The sequence below is a fragment of the Pelodiscus sinensis genome, chromosome 5, assembly GCF_049634645.1.
Source record: "Pelodiscus sinensis isolate JC-2024 chromosome 5, ASM4963464v1, whole genome shotgun sequence".
NCBI classification, from domain to species: Eukaryota; Metazoa; Chordata; order Testudines; family Trionychidae; genus Pelodiscus; species Pelodiscus sinensis.
Genome location: NC_134715.1, coordinates 87,390,653 through 87,411,120, shown reverse-complemented (window position 1 = coordinate 87,411,120; position 20,468 = coordinate 87,390,653). Strand labels below are relative to the sequence as shown.

General features: G+C 38.8%; 1 protein-coding gene across 12 annotated transcripts in view; it reads right to left on the bottom strand.

Moving 5' to 3' along the window:
* Positions 1 to 7,209: 7,209 nt before the first annotated feature.
* The window catches only part of FRYL (FRY like transcription coactivator), a 389,109-nt gene continuing 375,850 nt past the window's right edge, over positions 7,210 to 20,468 (bottom strand). For 9 of the 12 annotated variants that reach the window (XM_075930454.1, XM_075930453.1, XM_075930452.1 and 6 more), the window contains 5 exons: positions 17,733 to 17,801; positions 13,617 to 13,634; positions 12,571 to 12,681; positions 9,652 to 9,848; positions 7,210 to 9,216 (listed from right to left, as the gene is read on the bottom strand). In XM_075930454.1, coding sequence (XP_075786569.1) covers positions 8,958 to 9,216; positions 9,652 to 9,848; positions 12,571 to 12,681; positions 13,617 to 13,634; positions 17,733 to 17,801 — 654 coding nt within the window. In that variant the 3' untranslated portion in view covers positions 7,210 to 8,957. The remainder of the gene's footprint in view (positions 9,217 to 9,651; positions 9,849 to 12,570; positions 12,682 to 13,616; positions 13,635 to 17,732; positions 17,802 to 20,468) is intronic. The other 3 variants (XM_014568673.3, XM_075930455.1, XM_014568677.3) reach the window with 1 other exon arrangement.

Below are 20,468 nucleotides of genomic sequence, written 5' to 3'. Positions count from 1 at the left end.
GTCAGCCACAGCTATTCTTCGTTGTATGACTTTCATGTTATGTTTCTGCTTCTGGCGGAGGCAGAAATGTGACCTCTATGCTTTCAGAGACCTTTCTGGGATGGGAGTTAGACAGTTGTGTGTCAAACTGAGGTACATTTTTTCCCAATTACACTCCATAAGAGATGGATGATTTAACACAATGGAAATCAGTGGTATCCTTCTACAAACAGGCACACTACCTAGAATTTCAATTGAACAACATCGTCTACAGTCACTAACTACTGTAGGAGTTGCATACAACTTTCTTTGTCTACCAAACACTTTCACACTTGACTAGGGAAAGGGGTAGGCAGATCATTACACATGGTCGTAGGAGCAAACTGGAGATACAGGCAGTCCCCGACTTAAGCAGATCCGACTTATGTCGGATCTGCAGTTACTCCGGGCGAGAAAAGCTGCTCTGCGTCTCCCTGGTCTGCAGATCAGGAAGACGCGGAGCAAAGCTGCTGACCGAGCCTCCCCCCCTGCGGCTTTGCAAAGCCTCGGGGAAGCCGGCAGCGATGGAGCAACCCAGCAGCACCCCAGGTGCTCTGCCCCAGGCGTCCTGATTTAGCCGCTGCTGAAACTGACCAGCGCTGACTACAGGAAGCCCGAGGCAGAGTTGCTCTGCCTTGGGCTTCCTGGAATCAGCTGCTGATCAGTTTCAGCAGTAGCTGACTTGGGGACGCTTGGGGTTCTTAAGTTGATTCTGTATGTAAGTCAGAACTGGCGGTCAGATTCAGCAGTGGCTGAATCTGGACACCAGTTCCGACTTACATACAGATTCAACTTAAGAACAAACCTACAGTCCCTATCTTGTACGTAACCCGGGGACTGCCTGTATAGTAATTTCTACAACTAAACTAGCTGCTGCTAAATGTGCTGTGGTAGCACTCTTTAAAGAAATGGCATAATCTAAAGGGGGCATATACTCGGGGGTGCATATCGGTAAAGGTAAGAGGGTAAAATCAAACAGTCAGTCTATAACAGCAAGCTTTTCAGTGTCTCAATGTGGTTATATCACTTCTAATAGAAGTATATTGGTGTGGCTAGTCATAATTATAATGGTTCTATTTGTCACTTAAGGAGCCTATTGTGTGAAAGCTTACTTTTATTCTAGCTGACTTATTAGCTAATCTTGCAGTGACTATTTTTTTCTCTAACACTCAAACTGTAGACAGATTCTGCTGTTTTACAGAGAATATATACAATTACTCTCTTGGAAAGATAAATTGCTAATAACGAGACTTCTTTGTGAAGTGAGATACCCCAGTCAGGTTACAGTGAGGAAAGGTATAGCAACTTCTTTCTGAAATTCTTACAATAAGAGGAAACTGTTGCATAACATTAAATCTTACTTACTGACCTAGGGCCAGTATCCTTAGGTAGAAAACATAATAGGTAAGGGATGTCCTGTTTGCGCCCAACAGACATTCATAGTCCTGGGCATTTGCCTGCTTGCATCTCATCCTCCACTTTTCTAACTGGGGAGGAAGACCTTAAGGTGTATATCAAGATCTTTGTTCTCTGATAACAATGGCAGAGCCATGAACTGGAACCACAGTATAAGAGTGAGAGCAAGTAGAACCAGGCAATTACTCCCCCCTCTCCCCCAATAGCACAGAATTGCTGCTGTAAAGTATATGGACCGTCTGTAGGAACTGGCACTTATTGGGGAAGTAGAAAATACCAGTCTTTAAAAGCTACATTCTATACAAACTAATTGGTGCAGATATGAAGATTTAATTAAACAGTTGGATGAAACCTGTACGTATCACTGCCACTGCCCCCTTATGCTCATTTGTCTGATTCCTAGAGGAACAGTGGAACTGCATACTTAAGGCTTTTTAAGAACCCTCCCTCAACACTTTTTTTTTTAAGCTGTGACATTTTTGGAAAGACCATCACTTTTCTTAAATACTATCACTTATGAATTAAACCTACTATGCCTATAATTGGTAAAGTAGGGACCATCTGTAGGTATCATTGGGGTCTTCCCTATATTCTTTTTAATGAAAGTCCATTTTAGATCTCACTCTTCTCTTGCTTTTGCATCACAGCCAGCCTCTCTTCTTTTACAGCAAAGATAGAATTGGTGATTGCTGTATGTAAAGTTATGGACAAAATTCTAGTCTACGGCTATGAATGGGAACATTATTAAATGTTCACCCCCACAAAGCAGTTGGGTAGAAATACTGTCCTTCTGTTAAAGTTATCAATTTGTAAACAGGAAGTCTTTTAAAAGAAATATATACACATTACTCCTTCTTGCTATTGTTTGGAATACATTCTTCATCCTTGTTCACTGTCTGTATTCTGCAGCTTGTAGGATGACAACATTGTAACATCCCTCACTCTTTCTCCTTTTCACAAACTTGTTTCTAGGTGGGCAGTTCTTGGTTACAGCAAGAATCAGTCATGACCACATAGTTTTTTAACATGCCCTTTACCTAGCTGCATAAACCTAGATTCAGTGCTTTACATTGATTTGTTCCCAGTATGAATACATGTGTCTTCCTCCTCCCCCCCCCCCCCCCCAAACTGTGTATTGTATTGGGAAATTTAGACAACTTTGATGACCCATGCTGCGGATGTTGAGTATTTTCCTGATTGAGTTCTGGGAATTTTAATATGGGGGAGGGCAGTCCATCATAGAAGGTAAGGCATTTTTGAATGGAGTCCTAACTATATGTTTATGATGGGATGTTAAAATGATTAGCAGGGTAAATCATAGTAGTTAACCATTTTAACTAGGACTCTTTGCCCAACCCTGCCACCTGCCTTGCTGGCCCCACTGTAGCTTGGGGCTGTTCTGTCTTGCGTGACTGGCTGCTGTCAGATTTAACTAGCAAGGGCTAGCTAACTGGTTAACATCCCTAATCTAGAATGTGTCTTGTGACCCAACAAAATAATTCAATCAAAACAAACAGGTCAGCAGCCCTAATAGGGGGGTAATCTTAAGTGGTAGAAAATGGACTGAGTTGTTGAAGTTCATAGACCTATTTATTGCTATTCTCTGAAAGGATGGATAGGGAGGAAACCCTAGATCTATCCTTGGACGGACGTGTGTGTGTGTGTGTGTCACTGAGGCAGTATTAGAAGTGTTAACTATCCATCTCCACCTAGCTGGTGTGGTTAGAAACAATCCTAGAAGGGAGCTGAAGGGCAAAACTGAAGGTAAACAAGGCTTGAACTCTAACTGGACCCCATAGAAGAGGAACAGTAGTGGTTTTTTTTTTTTTTTTTTTAAACCATACAAAGAAGAATTCAGTGATTGCTGGCTGGGTTTCTAGTTTACCCTTTCTGACCCTTGCTAGTGAAGCAGCATAGTGATATAAGCCTTATGCTCCATCAGCTGTCTGTCCTGGGAGACTGAAGGAGAGGTGGAGATAGCTTGGAGTTCCATTACAAGAAAATTCCAATCAGTTTTTACCTTCTGTGAAAGTGATGGAAAATGGTTGCTCAGAGCTTGGATTGAACCAACCAAAATTCCACTGCACTAGTTTAAGACTCCCAGTGAGGACGTATGATACAGGTAGTATGCTAAACTCAATCCCAGATAAAGTGTGTGTGTGTGTGTGTGTGTGTGTGTGTGTGTGTGTGTGTGTGTAAATATTGATGCTAACAAGGTAATAGGAAGAGTAACTTGTCCCTTATCCTGTTCATATTAAACAAATGCAGGGCAGAGCTTATAGTTTTAGGGAAATGACTAATAGAAGTGATAAATTCTACTACTAAAGTCACAGGAAATTAGTTAATCTGTCTACATCTTTCCATTACCCATGAAAGCTATGGTTCATCTTCCCTCCTACCAGTTTTATAAATTGGAGTTTTGGTTGAAAGACTAAACTGAACAAACAGCACAAAAATGTAAATCCCCCTTCAAAACAAAGTCCACTTGTGACATGAAAGTGGCAAATGTAGCACACAGATGGACTACTTATGGATGTGAATAGTGTGGCTTGCTGACAGTTCTGAGATGCTCTCTTCTCCCCCCCTCCCCCCCAGCAGGTATTTTGCTCTTTCTGGAATTGATCTGAGAGAAGCTAACTGGTGGCTTCTCCCATGTAGTTATAACATTGGCCACTTATTTACAAATTGGGGGCGGGGGGGGGGGGGAGGAGGTGTAGAGGACCAGTGTGAAAAGTCTTTAAATATGTTTGCTGGAGAGGCTATTATAGACCAGAATCTGGCTTGACCATCTCAATGTAGAACAATGGAAATAATTCTGAATTTTCTTCAATTCAGGGCTGAAATCATCAGTCTTTTGCTTTGGCCTGGACTGTGGGGCTGTGGCAAGTATAAGTGAGCCCTGGTGACCACATTCAAAAGGGGTCATGAGTAGGGATGAGAGTCCCATACAACAGGAAATTGATTAAGCAGGGACATGTAGGGGCTACTTCAGGCCCTGCAGAGAGCTGCTAGTTACCCATTAACAGGTGATGTATCAGCCAGTGTATGTGAGACTGAAGGGAAGGATCTGTCCCAGAAATGATCAGCTAACATGCTTTGTCTGGCTCTTAACTTTGCTGTAACCTTGCATCTCTAATATGATACTATGAGCACTATGTAAAATAGCAAGAAGGGCAATCCAAAAGGAATCAAGTCCAAGTATTTCCATGTTGTGTTGGGGTGGGGGGGAGTTTCTTTAGAACATGCCTGGGCAAAATACCTGTCATGGGCTAGATCTAGCCTGCTGAGCTGGCTTATGGATGCAGCAGCGAGCCTCAGGCAGAGTGCTAGATTGCCACCTTCCTCCTCCCCAGTCATGCTATTGAGGAGCAGCTATTGTGGGCAGGGAAGGCAGCCCAGGGCAGGGAAGGCAGCTTTCTTGAGAAGGCTGCTGGCTGGGACTCACAGGTAAGTCTTCCAGCCAAAGCCTGTCTTTGGCACCCCAACCCTCTGCCCCCATCCCCAGGTCAACCCCCTCTTGCCTAAGGACACAACCCAAACCCCTGCACCCTATGTCCCCTAACCCAGGTCATAACTGCCTCCTTCACCCAAACTCCCTCCCAGACCCCCCCCCCACTCTCCTGCACCCCAGTCCCTTACTATAAGCTCTCTTCTGTACTCAACCTCCATCCCAGACCACCACACCACCTCCAATGATATGGAAGAGTGCAGCCCTTGATCACTTTCCAAATTCTTGGGAAGCTTCCTAGCAAAAATTATTGCCTACCTCTACTTTAGAGGCTAATGTAAATACATTTCTGCTAAAGGAGCCAATCTTGAAACTGTTCGGACCATCTCGACCTTTAATTTTTTTTAAGGTAATGAAGGCGCCTCAGTCAGTTTCATTAAATGAACACTGGGACCTCTGTGCCCAATCCACTAAAACCACTTAACTCATCTATAGCCAGATGGATTTTTTTTGAGACAGTTTAGATGGAAAAATAAGTCTACTGACTTTTCTGAAGCTGTACACATTAGAGGTATGTCATCTTTGTCCATGGTCCAATCTTTATTGCTCCAGAAAACTTCCTTTCTGGAATGGTAGACTTCATCAGGCAGGGAAGACAACAGCCAGCAAGATATAAGTAAGCACATGCTCCCTGGTTACCAAAGAATCAGATGTTTGCAAAACTACCTTGTTATAGAAGATGCAGTAGTGTATGTCACTGTTTTGTGCCTCAACAATAAAAGCTTTCTAACAGCATAGAACATACATGCAGAAAGACAGACACACATGTACTGCTTAATTTGACTCAAAGGACTTTTTTTTCTTCCCTATCCTCATCCAACATCACTGAGGCAAGAGACTGGAGCTTAAGATAACTAAGCCCAATTCTGAAAGTGGTGCTTCACTGTAGTGGCAATATTAGTCATACTATAAAATAGGAAGCAGTAAGTAGGGTGGAGAAAAAAAATCTGGTTTCCATCTCCCTACCTCGTTCTTTTAGCATAATAATGGTACAGGCTGAAGTCTTATTTTTGGCAATTGGAGGATCAGGCTGCTTTTGTTAATTTCAGTTACATGGAAAGCCCTCAGAACTCATTTGTATTACAGTTTTACACTCCAGTATATTCCAAACATTTTGTAGGCTGTCCTAATACATGTCAAATGCCTCACAGGGAGACAGTAAATTCTTGCATATACCTAATGCAAACTTCTGTTTTTATAACATGCGATACCTGTTATGGACAGTGGCCTGTGTAACTTTAGATGGGGTTGCAGGCAGGGATGTAAAGGGTTAATCAGTTACTGGTAATCATTCATCTTACTGACATGCTTACCAGGGAATCTGGTTAATCAGTGGCCCAGCCTGGACAAAGCAGCCCTTCAGCCTGCGTTACTAGTTAAACCAGTTAAACATAGTTTAACTTTTTTTTAAACAGGATTTTACAGCCCACAAAGCTCTTGTATATGTGAAACAGGATGGAGCTTGATTTGTTGCCAAAAATTTGGGCCAGCTCTTTAAAGAGCAAGTTATCTTGTGGTTGGTTGGTGGAGTCACGGTTGCAGTCTCACTCACTAGCCCATGGGTGCCTTTCCCATTTGCATTAGTTGACACTCCAACCACCAGCGTATTTAGTAAATCTAATAATTTCACTTGGTAGAACCTTAACTTTCTTTGGTACCCCCCTTGCTTTCAAAGGGAAACAGGTCATTGACCTAAGTATCAGATCAGGTACTTAATCATCCAGAACAATATTCATCAAGGATATCAGCTAGTGTAAGAATTCAGCAAATTATAAGTGGATGTGGAAATACTTGCACCTATTAGCCAAAAGAAATTACACTTAAATTGGCTTACTACTTCCTTGTTACAGGGATAACTGGTGTCTAAGAAAATAGTGCTGGAAGACATTGTGTAGTCCTTTCAGAGGCTTGAGAAGGTGGTGGATTGGGAGAAAACACCCAGATAAGGCTAAACTATAAAGTAAGAGAGTAGGGCTAGGACCTAGTTTAGTTGGATAATTTCACTTTCTGCTTACAACTGTTCATATTAATGTTTAGGAATTGTGCATTGTAATTTATAATTAGATATGGATGTCATATTATAACCTTATTTTGATGCACATTAAAATGCTGTAGCTGACATGACCTATGAGAAGACATCAAAATCTGTTTACAATTTCAGCAGTAAATTTGCACGGTATGTTCACTAAGCCTTCCACTTCAGTGTTTACAAACATCTAAAAATGATACTATAGCATTTATCTAGCTTGCAGAAAATACACAGGATGACAGATACAATGCTTTTATTTTACAAAAAAAAGGGGGGGGGAGAGTTGGTAAAATGCTGTAAATAAATGGGTAATGTGCCACTAAATAAAGCTACATATCCCTTGTAAATACTTAAATATCTACAGTACTACAAACATCAGAATAATTCAATTTTATCAGGTCAAAAAAATACAGTGATTATGAATGTGCCTTGACCAGTTACAGAGCTTGTTAAGGTAATACCATAACTACTGTCAGCAGTCTAACAGTGTCTACAGTGCCTTCAATTAATGAATTTCAGCATAATTACATTTCTAGTGGGGTTCATTTCCCCAAGAAAAGGCAAAGCTAAGACTTTAATTTCTACATTCTAAACTCTGCAATTAGAGCCCAGTTTAAAAAAAAATCACAGTGGGTAAGAGATGCATATAAAAATATTGGGTGTTCCTTTCAAATCATCAGGACTCATGGGACTACATTCATATTTCTTTTACAAAATACTATTTAACACAATCCTGTTCTTTTTATGCTATCATGACAATGAACTATAAGTATAGTGCAGGTTTGCATGTTTTGATACTTTCCTCTTCCTTTCATTTTTCCCCTCGGTAGTCCCAATTCCTGAGGTGTAACAAGTTATGAAGATACTTGCACAATGCTGTCACACCCCTTTTCTTGAATTCAGCAGACTACACAGACTGCATGTTATGTATTCTACAACCAATAGCCACTATTCCCCTTTTCCCCATTAGTTTTGTACATCTATACTCATAACAGTGCATTGCATGAATGTACAAGAAAAATACTGGTTTTGCACTATACAGTTTCTAGAATATATACAGAATAAAATAAGTTAACTTTCTTCTAAGGAGAAATGCTGATGGGCAGCATATATCTTTAATATACATTTTAAAGTCTCTGCAGGCAGCTACTTTTTGGTTAGTTGTTAATATTTATAACATAAGCACTGATCAGAGAACTGAGCAGCATTCCAATAAAATTAAGATATATTATTTCTTTTAGAAACACTGGGGAATCCCAGTTTAAAATATTATTAAATGTCCTAACATTTACACACTATGAGGATTAAAGCTAATAAAATAAAATTTATCAAAAAATAATCTTGCATTGCTCTTTCAGGCATGCTCTGAGACTTTGTCAACAAACATCCATACTTTCAAAATGTAATGGTCACATATCCATTTCAACTCACACAATTCCTCATGACAGACAAAACAAAAAGCAAATAAAACATTAAGAAATCAATGGTTTTTGCAAAGTCTTAAGTCTTTTTTCTGCTCATGTATGACTTGCACATTCTTCATGGCATTGCAAAGTGTATCATTAGACATTAGCTGATTACAGTTACTGCTGGAAAAATCAGGAAATCTTGCAGGTCTTCAGCCAAAATAAATCAGCCTTGATTTCAGCCTCATCCTACCTGCTTTACTTGTCTCAACATTTGGAGACCATTACTGCAACAGAACTTATAATTCTGTTTCTACAGAAAATAATGCATGTATATGCATTGCTTTTAGCCCTTTTCCTTTAATATAGTTTGTGTGTATAATAAAAAATAACTACCACCCACACAGCTTTCTTGTGTGGAAACAGCAGTCCATAAAGTGTTACCTCCATTAGTTTAGTAGATGACATTTCTTGTTATGTTAAAATTCTGTATTGGCCATCAGTATATTTTTTTAAATGAAAGGTGCTTGGTAATGTTGAGGCATCCTTAACTTTGCTTCTTTATTAAATGAAAAGCTGTTCAGAATCCAGTGCTCACCATATTTCCTACAGGTTTGGCTTTTGCTAGAAGCTGATAGGATTGAACCATGCGTAGAGACTCTCGAATTTCTAAATTAAGTTCCATCAGTTTTGAGCTGACTTCTGACATGTCTTGGTTATAGCCTATTACTGCAAAGCTACCAGTCTGGCCCAGTGTCTGATGACGAAAATATATATGCAACAGCGTTTGTATTGGGTCGTCTTCAGTGCTGCCGAATATGTCATTGGGCCAAATAGACCTGTGAACATACAATTTAAATATTTTAATCATTTTCTTTCAGAACAAAAAAATTAATTATTTAACATTACTTTCATTTTTCTTCTCAAGAATACATGTGTGTATGTATATATGTAGAGACAGAGAGGAAAAGAATGTAAGAAGAACTCTAAGGTGCTAGTCTTATATTTATGAAATGTCATTTTCTTACAAGGTAACATTACATTAAGTTTATATTAACTGTATCCTTTGAAAAATAATCAGAACTACCCTCAAGTGACAAAAATGCATAAGAGAAAAAAAAACATAAAATAATCAGTTTTGTCCTTTTCAACAAGGACATCTAGCAAGATTTGAAAAAAAATTGGAATCAAGCCAATGTTTAAATTAAAAATGTCTGTTATCAAACTGAGTGCAGCTCTAAAAGCATATTAGTTTAAATCATTTCACATTTTACCTGAAAGCCTTGACCTGTGCTACAGCTGCTATAAATTCCTTGTTTCTCAAGGTTTCAATAAGAGAATGAATGGCAGTTTCTGTGTTTGCTTGGGAAGCTTCTGGTATTTCAGTTTCTTCAATACCACTGTCTGAGGCAGATTCAGCCTCTTTCAGACAGCTCTCGAGCTGGGCAAGTTCTTCTGACATGTTTATAACCTAAAACACACATGGAGAATTGAGCTCTTCTGAATCAAAAACTCATTTCAGTCAAAATAAATGTTGCAAGAAGATAGGGATGTGTCCTCCCCTCCCCTCCTATTCATGACAACATACTGACAAGGGCACTGGTGTGGCCACTTTGCCCAAACACTGTTGCATATGGATGATTACATGGTTCAAATACTTGTAAAGAGCATATGAGTTTTCCCATAATCCATCCTCCTTAGTCAGCTCTTTAGAATTCCTTGCAGGAATTCATACCTCATAAGCACACTGTAATTGGTGGGCCACAGATCCTTCCAGCTGTAGCCATTTATTAACTCAACGGGAAGAAGCAACCTCTTTTGTAAGAATGAAATAAAGTGGAAATTATTCCATTTAAACAGAGAAAATCTTGAATGCACAGAAATTTAAAAAAAAATCATGTGTGTGTGTACAAAGAGTGACCTAAACACAATCGTGTGTTCCAGAGAGTGCATATATTGCAGTGCTGTTCCTGAGCTTGCATTTAATCTGCCATGGTCTACACAGGAAGCAAACCCAAGATCATAATTCCCCAAACGTGACAGGTGTGAAAGAACACTCCCTTAGCCACAGAGCACAAGAAAGACACGACATTTATACTCTGAAGTGCTTCTGTGGCCGACATGGTGACTGGCGGTCATTGGGGATAAATATGCATGCCCAGTTGCCATAGCATCTGCTGAATGGGAGACAACCAGTTTTATAAGCATTACCCAATGTTATCATCAAATGTGCATACCTTGGATCTCCTGAAAGAAAATATTCAGATCCCCCTTATGGGTCGGCGTGTGTGTGCACGTGAGGGAGGACTGGGGATCCAGGGATAGGGAGGGGCTTAAGGAGAAAAAGGATAAGTCTACACAGCAAAAGCTGTTCATGGGTTAGCCTATCTGAGCTATGTTGAGTCACGTAGGGAACGTCTACGCTGCAATGCTATTTTGGGAAACCGGAGTATCTCAAAATAGCTATCCCCTGTCTTCATAGCAAGACTATAATTTCATAGCAAGCCTATAATGTCTCTGTAAACCTCATTCTGTGAGGAGTAAGGGACATTTCGGAATAGTGCTTTATTTTGAAATTCAGCGCTGTGTGGACTGTACCAAATGACAAAATAAGCTATTTTGAAATAGCATGAAATAAGATACACAATTTGCATAGCTCAAATTGTGTATCTTATTTTGAGTTAGTGCTATGTATATGCACCCTTAAAGTGGAAAAAAAAAGCAATGAACTCAGCATAGCATAAGCTTCAGAGCAGGCTAGTGAGCTGAGTACATATTCAGATTCTGTCCTGAGTTTGTACTTAAAGTTGCCAATTTTCTGTTGGCAGAAAATAAACAGCACTGCCCCACCCATTTTTCTACCCCTTCTCCGAGGCTCTTCCCTTCTCCTGCCATCACCCTCTCTCCTCTATCCTTACTTACTCCTTTTCACTAGGCTGGGATGAGGTGCAGGTAGGGGTGAGAGCTCCAGCTGAGGACACGAGCTCTAGGGTGGGGCCAAGGATGAGGGGTTTGGTGTGCAGGAGGGTGCTCAAGGTTGAAAGTTAGGGTGCAGCAGGGGGACAAGGGTTTGGGGTGTTGGAGGGGGTTTGGGCTCCAGGCAGCACTTATGGCAGGTGGCTTCTGGAAATGACAGCATGTTCCATCTCTACTTCTTAGGTAGAGACATGGTCAGGAGGCTCCTCTCACTGACCCATAGGTGTCAGCCCCACAGCTCTCATTGGCTACAGTTTCCAGCCAATGGGCACTGTGGAGCCAGCTGGAGTTATAGTGGTCTGGTTAGCAGTGTGGAGCAGAGCTGTCATCATCTCTTTTCGACCAGGCATTCCAACTGAGAACTGGACACGTGGCAATCCTACTTGTGCTACCTGCATCAAAGTCCACACTGCTGTCTTCACTGCTATTGTTACCTGTGGTAGCTGGATTCCTGCTACCTGTGTGCAGCTTTGAGTGACAGCTTTAAAACCATTTCTTCTTCTTTAAGAGGCTAGTTGCCCTTTCAACTCAGCAAATTTTTAAAAATGCCTCTCCAGGCTTTTTTAATCAACCTTCTGCTGTAAAAACCTTTATTAGCACCTTTTTTTAAAAGATATGTCACTAATTTTGGGTGCCTCTTTTTTGTATTTTCAACTTGATACATCTGATTCCTGATTTTAGTTGTGCTGAAGTCATATAACAGCTTCTTATATAGATATGAAAAAATGGGTTATATTAATCTGAAACTTGAAAATGACTTTAAAGCTGTAATATTAATTGCAAACTGATTATACAACTATATACAGATGAAAAGATACTGGGGAGGCAGAAAGTCTTTGTAACAATCTTCTTGGAGTTGATGTTCCTCATTTATTGTTTGATTGGTATACACCAACAGTGACACAAACATTTAAAATCCTTGAATTTTATAAGACCATTGAGCTCCCCGCATTACTATGTATTAAAGAGCTTTCAAGTAGTCCAAGGATCAACAAAGATGTAATTCAATGACTGGGAAAATAATTGCAAGTTCTAATTAAATCTTTTATCTCTTGGCTACAAAACAGCTGGACATGCATATCTCCATATTCAAGAGAGATGAACCACTGATAAAAAAAAGTTATAAAAAGTTACATTGTTTCATGGGTATTGCTTTTGAACAAACAATTCATGGGTATTGCCAATAACAGGTCGCTAAATAATATGATTTCCTTTACCTCTGCCTCTGTTTTGATTGCATCTACTCTGCTGATAAGTTTGCAATAGGCTTGGAACAGAAGCAGCAACTGGAAATGCAACTTGTATAACCGTCGACACAACTCCAGCTCCTACAAATGTAAATAGCAACATTATATTAAATTCAAGGAGTGCTGCTCTACCAACATATGACACAATCCGACAATAAATCACAGCCAGCTTGTCCAGCAGAGAATTTACAATATTAAAAATAGTTATTTGCTTGCTGCACAGAAGGAAATGTCAAGAAGATTTACAAGCCAATGTAGTGAGAAGCTGATGAAAGCTGATGAAAACTACATTCAGGATGAGATTGGTAATTAGAAATAAAGTAGTATTGCTCTTGCAAGTTAAACTTTTACGAAAGGTGATCACATTTCCAACAAGAAAAAAAAGATTCAAATGACATTTCAAAATGTCATGCTCCAGTAGGAAATACACAGATTGCTTTATTTCTTTTGGCTGTTTTGTCAGTTTAAACAGTAGATATGATACCAAACAAACAATTGAGATTTATGAGTATGGCTTCTTTTCCCAATGTTAATATGAACAGTTATACTATTACCCCTAGTGTTAAGGTTACAATTGCATGACAGAGCAAGAGGAAACAAATTCAATTCTTAGACATAAGAATAATGTTTCCTTATGAAAGCTTGTTATGATTGTATTTTAAGAAATATGAATCTGATGGTATATTCTTATTGGAATGGCACAGCAATATTAACTTACATATTTTTATCCAAAACAGTAGTCATTGAGAAGGCAATGTTAATATTGCTTTATATTTAGTCAGAGAAGCCACTATGAATGGAGGCATCTGCTATTAATTTGTAATAACTACAGGATCATATCATCTATAAAGGACCACTAGTTCATGAGTTAGGACTATACAAAATTGAAGCACACAGTACTTTCATAATATTCTATGACAAGACATTGCTATGTCACAAATGGACAAGAGACAGATGGAGACCAGTTTGTTGACTGGCATGGTTAAATATTAAATAAATCAAGAGCCATCACTTACTGCTAGAATTTCCATTTGCTAAGCAAGAAGGTGAGCGGGTCACAAAAATACAAAGGAAGAAAAAGATCAAGAATTAGTGTAGGAAATTATTTTAATTAGGGTCATAGATGTCCCAGGTAAACTGGAGGAAGAAATGTATCTACCATTCTCAAAAGGTTCATTGAATGGGGAAAATGTCAGGCTGAATACAAAGTGAAATTACTAAACATTCATTGATATAACTGACAAAGAGTAACTTTTTTTCTTGCTGTCCTAAAACCTTAATAAAAATATACTTCAACATTGCCACAGGAGGAGCTTGGATTTATTTATGTATAAATATTTATATAAACCATCAGAAACCAGAACAATTGGGGTTTATCATCTCTACAATCCATTTTCCTTAATCCATGCCATCATATTTGACCATGAGAAGTGGTCCCCCGCCCCGAAAACTTTTCCTTTGCCCCATGAATTTAAGGTGTTAGTCACTCTGGATTTTAAGTCAACTCAGAAAGTCTTTGTTTTAGAGTTTTTAACTAAGACCTTTATAATACATCACTGTAAGATTTTCAGTCTCATTTCCCTCTTGGATTGTGCATATGCTGTCTTAGAAGAAGAATGTATGCATGTGGGGGTGGAGGGAGACGCCAGGAAAGCATTTTTGGCTATGTCTACACTTATAGTGGCATGTAAAGTACATACATACTGCTTGGACCCATAGGATGGGTATAAATAACAATGTGCACAGCATGAGCTTGTATATTTGCTATTTGTACACTTGCAGTGTGAGCCTCACAAGCCTGAGTCAGTTGAAGTGCACTCGGATTTGCTGCTGTACTTTTTTTTCTGCATAGATACACCCTTAGTGACCAACAGAGAAGAACTGAACATGCCAGGCAGGGTCTATTATTATTATTATAAATCAAAAATGAAAAAGGCATGAATTTCTAAGGGGAATATAGGCTTAAACAAAGCTATTCTAAAAATGAAATGAAGTTCTAGTGTGAAAAATGGTATTATGTGGTTTTATATTTTTTATCTCTCAATGATTTTTACATCAAATTTACTAAGTTTATAGGTAACATAATTTTTTAATTTTAAATTTGCCAGTCCTGCAAACTTAGACTGGAATCTGACATCAAGATGCTTTCTTTCTGTCTCCACTGTCATCACTTTTAATAAACAATTCTATAACTGGATTTAGTTAGCAATTCTGTTGATGATGCATATGCCAGAACAGAATTCAGCTCCTTATCTCTTAGTTGTACTGATGGCCGTGCTACAAATTAGGAGAATCTTATTATGTCAATGAACTAAGCAGATCTATTGAATGAGGTGGCATTTTTCTGGCCAAAGCAATATTTTAATGCTCTGTACATTAGTTGATTACTTTAATAATCTATTAACATTTCATGCCGTTTAGAATTTTTTCTGAAACAAGTGTCACATTCAGTAATCCACAATAGTTCCTTCAAGTCATTTCTAAATATATTTAGAAAGTCTGTAAAAGGTGTATTTTTTAAAAATACCTCACCTTCCTTTGTGAGAGTGAATAGGTGTATGGGTACTATGTTTTCAATTTTTTTAAATTTTAGGTAAATGTATAATCCAGTGAAGAGTCTTATTATTAGGAGATAGCTTTGACATTAACTTAGTATGTGGCCTCAGGCAAACCATCTACCCTGGGTTTCTTCAAAGGTGCCTGAGGGAGTTGGACGCCCAACTGAAGGTTAATTTGAGTTGGGCACCTAACTGCCTTGAGCCCCTCTGACAACCTGATCTTCACTCTTTTCAGAGAAAAAACCCTCTGCTTTTCTTGAATCCTATGCACCCCTCGCTGGTTCTAACAGGTCTGGACACTTCTGAAGTAAGCAGATGTGCTTGAATAATTTGTATAATGGGGGTGCCGAGAGACCACAAAATGGCAAATCTATCTGATAGAAATCACTTCAAGCCTGGGGGTGCAGCAACACTCTCAGCACCCCAATTTCCAGCATCTGTGTAAGTAAGGGATGAATTTGCCCTCCATTTCTGTTTCCCCATCTATAAAGCAGCAATAGTTAATACTCACTTCCCTGATGAGTACATTGGGAGAACTAATTCATTTTTATAAAACATTTTGAAAATATAAGATGATATAGAAATACAGAGAACTATTTCATTATTATATAGGTAAAATATGTAATAAATCTCTAGGATATTGTGTAAGTAAAGTGTATATCTACATATTCTTTTTATACAATGATACACATCAAGGAAGATATTAAGGTGTAAACAGTTTTAATGTGCACTAAACATCCTTGTGAACAGTAGCTTGTGTGCTTAGCCATTTTTCTAAGGTAAATATATTGGCCATTTTAAATTATTTTTTAAAATTCTTAATGCAGGTTTAGATGCAGAATTAAGCTTCTGTTCCAATATTGTTTTAATTTAAAAACAAAACCAACAACATCTGAATTGGGATTTTTAAAAAACTTGGATAGCTTAAATGGGCCCAAATAGAATATTGTGAAAAATGAAGAAAAAAATCTTTTAAAGCCTGAAACCCTGTTTACAAAGTGGGAATCTTTACTGATGAATACATGATTTCTTTTAAATAAATATTAATGACAGACATAAGTTTGGCATCACCAACAGTGCTACTGCATGGATTTTGTTTTAAAAAAAATCACATTCTTATAAACAGATTTGATAATGGAGTAAAAAGAAAGAAAATGCTTTCCCTTTCTAGGTTTGCCAACTTTTTAACTACAGAAAACCAAACACTCTTGTCCCATCTCCTGCACTACCCTTTCCTCAAGGTTCTCCCCCCTCTCCGTCACTCATTCTCCCTCACCCGCTTATTTTCACTGGCCTGAGGCAGGGGGTTAGAATACAGGAGGGGGTGAGGGCTCTGGGTTAGGGCTGGGGATGAGAGGTGTGGGTACAGAAGGAGGCTCTGGGTTTAGATGCACATGGAGCTGTGGGCTCTGGAATGGAGTTTGGGAATGGAAGAAGGCTCGGGGCTCAGGCGCAGGCTCTGGGCAGTGTATCCTTCAGATGGCTGCCAGCATGTTTCTCTGGCCCCTCACTTCCAGCCAATGGGAGTTGTGAAGCCAGCCCTTAGGGCATGTATGTATTCTGAATTACCCAAAGGAGAGAGGGGGCATTTTCTTCCTTTTTACCTTCCCTGTTAAATCTTTCTATGAAAATAATTTTAAAAATCTATTATAGTTATGTCTTTCATCATTTTTATTACAGGATCCTACAGAGCATAATTAAACCCATAGACCAAAGGCAGTAAAATAGTGTATATGCTTGGATCCTCCCTCTTCACTGCCATTTTACAGTGGGAATATTATCCATTTTTTTAAAAGAAACAAACCTTGTCCCAAGTAGACGAGGCTATTATACCCATTACCAGGGCTTGACAAACGGCGGTGAAACCTACTCGCCAGCCCTGCATTGCGCATGCGTGTGCCGCCGGTAACGGGGTGACCGGCTGAAATCCACAGTGATTTGTCGAGCCCTGCCCATTACAACAATTAGTACAGCTAGTGTTAAAGATGCAGGTGATTCTCATGCAATGTATTATTCATGCATATTTTTTACAAGTACAACCTTCAACTAATAACAATGGGTTGTTTCATATTAGATAGTAATTAGCAAAATAATGTTTGACAAAGTTTCTGTCGTGCTGCTACTTTAAGAATAAAACAACAATAAAGCAAAATATTGTTCCAGACAGGTCATACATATGTATATGGTACTAATTATATGAGATTCAGTACAGTTTTTTGGTCAGACAATAATCTGACAAGAACAGAAACAGAATGCTAATTATTTTTCTTCTAGAAACAACTGCATAAAAGCCAGACTTGCTCTGGTACACAGATTGTATCTACCCTTCTTATCTAACTCAGTGTTATTAAGCCTTGAACCGAGACTGGTTGCTCACTTTCATAAACGACAACTTTTCATTATTAGGCCAATACTTCATAAGAATCTGAGTTTCTAAAAGATGGCTTGATAACTGAAATGAAAAGCTGTACAACATTTTTCAATCCCCAGGAAGATCAAAAAAGGACTTTTGTGCAGAATACAAGTTTTTTATTTTAATAAACTCTATGAAAGCTTCTAAAGAAAAACACCTACCTGAGCATTTGTATTGGTTCTGTTTAGGCCATCATCAGCACCAAATGTCCTTTTGCAGTCATCTAGCCACTACAAAATAAATAAGCAATTAAAAGTATTCTGCAACACAGAGCAAACCAAAGATACTAATAAAAATACCAAAAACCTATATTGTTACGAATACCTTTCAATATACCCAGATTATCATTGAAATTATTTAATCAATACAGTCTAATTTTTCTCATTTTGTTTAATTCCAGTTAAAACTATCTTTCCAATGCCTGTTGCTTGGCTCTTAATTTCTTACCAGAAGATCTTGGAGAGAGACACTCTTTGTTCTGCTAAGAAAAAAAAGCGCTACGTAGCAGTTACTCTGTTCTCTCTACTGAAAATTTCATGTAAGCTTTATTATTCCATAGTGTGTACTACACCCTACCTATAGTACTTTCATTAAACTTGGTGATTGGGGATGCATGGCAGGTAGCAGAGGAAATAGAAAATTCCTTAATTAAATATGCTAAAATAATTTCCATTCAACATAGTGTGACAGACTGCTGGCTAAGCCAGAGTTCTGCCACTACAGCCTGGCTGAAAAGGGCAATTGAGGCCAACTGTGCAGGCCCATGCCTGAGGGGCTAATGAGAAACAGCTGTGGGCCTCATTAACCAGAGGGCTAAATAAGGCAGCCAGACAGGAAGTGAGAGGAGCCAGAGAGTGGCTAGCTTAATTTGCTGTGAACAAAGCTCTGTAAATAGAAGATGGTGGGGAGTTGGCATGGGTGATTGCACCAGAAAGGATCTCCAGGTGATTTGTGGATGAAGGAGTCCCAGGATGAGAGGCCTAGGTGAGGACCTTGCCACAATACTTTTAGAAGAATTCATTATATTATTTCTCAAAACCTTTAATGGCTAAAAAGATGTGTATCTAAAGAACACTTTGAATCAAATTTTGATTTGGTTTAGATAGTGAAAAGATAGAACCTGCCACATTTCTTTGAAAATAGTATATGGAAATGTAATTCTGAATAGCCACACTAGCAGATTTACCTGGCTTTGCTCATGTCTTTAACTCAAATAACTCCCCCCCCCCCCCCTTCATTTAAATCATTGCTCTAGGGGCATGAGGGGTTCAGCAAGCAGGCTTCCCTGGGGAAAAAGGACAACCCCAGGCCTCTTTCATGAAAGCAGCTTGGGGTCCAGGTGAGAAGTGCCTGAGTTGTCCACTGTAGTGGGCACAGCTGGGGGAGGGGTGCTTTTCTCTCAGCTGGGGCGGGGGGGTCAGACAGACAGACACACTCTCTGAAATATGTAGTAGATAGCTATCCCTTTCTCAACCACTGCTGACCCAATGGGGTTATAGCTGCCCACTCCCCATATTCATGTCGCTCCCTCCAGACCGTTCCATTTCCATTTTATTATAAACAATTGCATTTTATTATAAACAATTCAAATGTGCATTGAATTCCATGCACATCCCATTTTCCTGGCACAACCAAACCCTGATCTTGCTTTAAGTTATGATTACAGCAAACCAAATTTGGTGGTCCTAGCTCTTACTATTTAGGAGGGAAAAAAATCTTTAGAGGGGTAGCCACGTTAGTCTTTAAGGTGTTGCTAGACTTCATTGTTTAAGTTTTTCCAGTTACAGAAACATGTAGATGGTGTCATTAGCTTCCGGCAAAAAATGAGTCACAAGGTAACAGCGGCAGCAGCTGAACTGAGCAAAAAGGGTAAAAAAGGCTTAAAAAAACTAAAATATTACAATATACTGTATACAGTATGTACAATAAAAAGGGTTAAAAACACTTTATATACAGTATATAATGTATACAGTAGATATATAACCAGTTTATAGTATGTCCTGATAGTCCGGCATATCTGATAATCTGGCACTACCTAGGTCCCATAGGTTCCGGATTATCGGAAGTCTACTTCAAAGGATGATTTCAAAGGATTTATTTCAAAGGATGATTTAAGAGACAATCACTATTTTGTAGGACATAAGTTTAATATAAAACATACATAAAAATCAGCTAACAGTCTTGCTAAACAGTGCATCATTTTAGCCTCCCCAGCCCCAAGCACAGTTTGGACACTACTGAAACACAAATATCAATAATAGTGAAATAGAGTATTCCTGGGATTGTTATGCAACATATTGAGGATAAAGAGCAAACTATCCTCTGAAGCACAGAACACATCCATGGAAGTAAGCTTAGCAGAATGTGTGCTGTATATCATGACTCTTGTTGGAAATTTTAGTGACCTTTTCCTAACCTTTGTCTGATGCAAGAAAGGGAAAAGAAAAATGTGATTTCCCATCTGCTCAATTTAATAAAGTCTACTTAGTGAATTAACTAGGCCTGTGTGCTTATCAGAAGGAGAAGTGAAATTATCTAAACACTGTGGTGTCAGTTTCAATTAGACACACAGATCCCACTGGATATTTTAAATCTTGTTCTTTGCATCTGACAGCATCCATCAATAAGAATAATGATATAGCTTGCATCAGAACAAATTACATCAGAAATTGAGAACCTAATATCTGCTTTTCACACATTATCTGATGTATCATATATGAAATTTTTGAAATCTTTGAAAAAATATTTAAGTAGTTAAGAGCTCCCTGCAGTATTTACATGATACATGAAGTGCTCTGTTTTCTTATATTCTCCTTTGATTCTATGCTTTAGTCTTTAATACATGAACACCATGAAAATCTTAATATAAGGGAACAGACCATAGAGTGCAAAAGGGA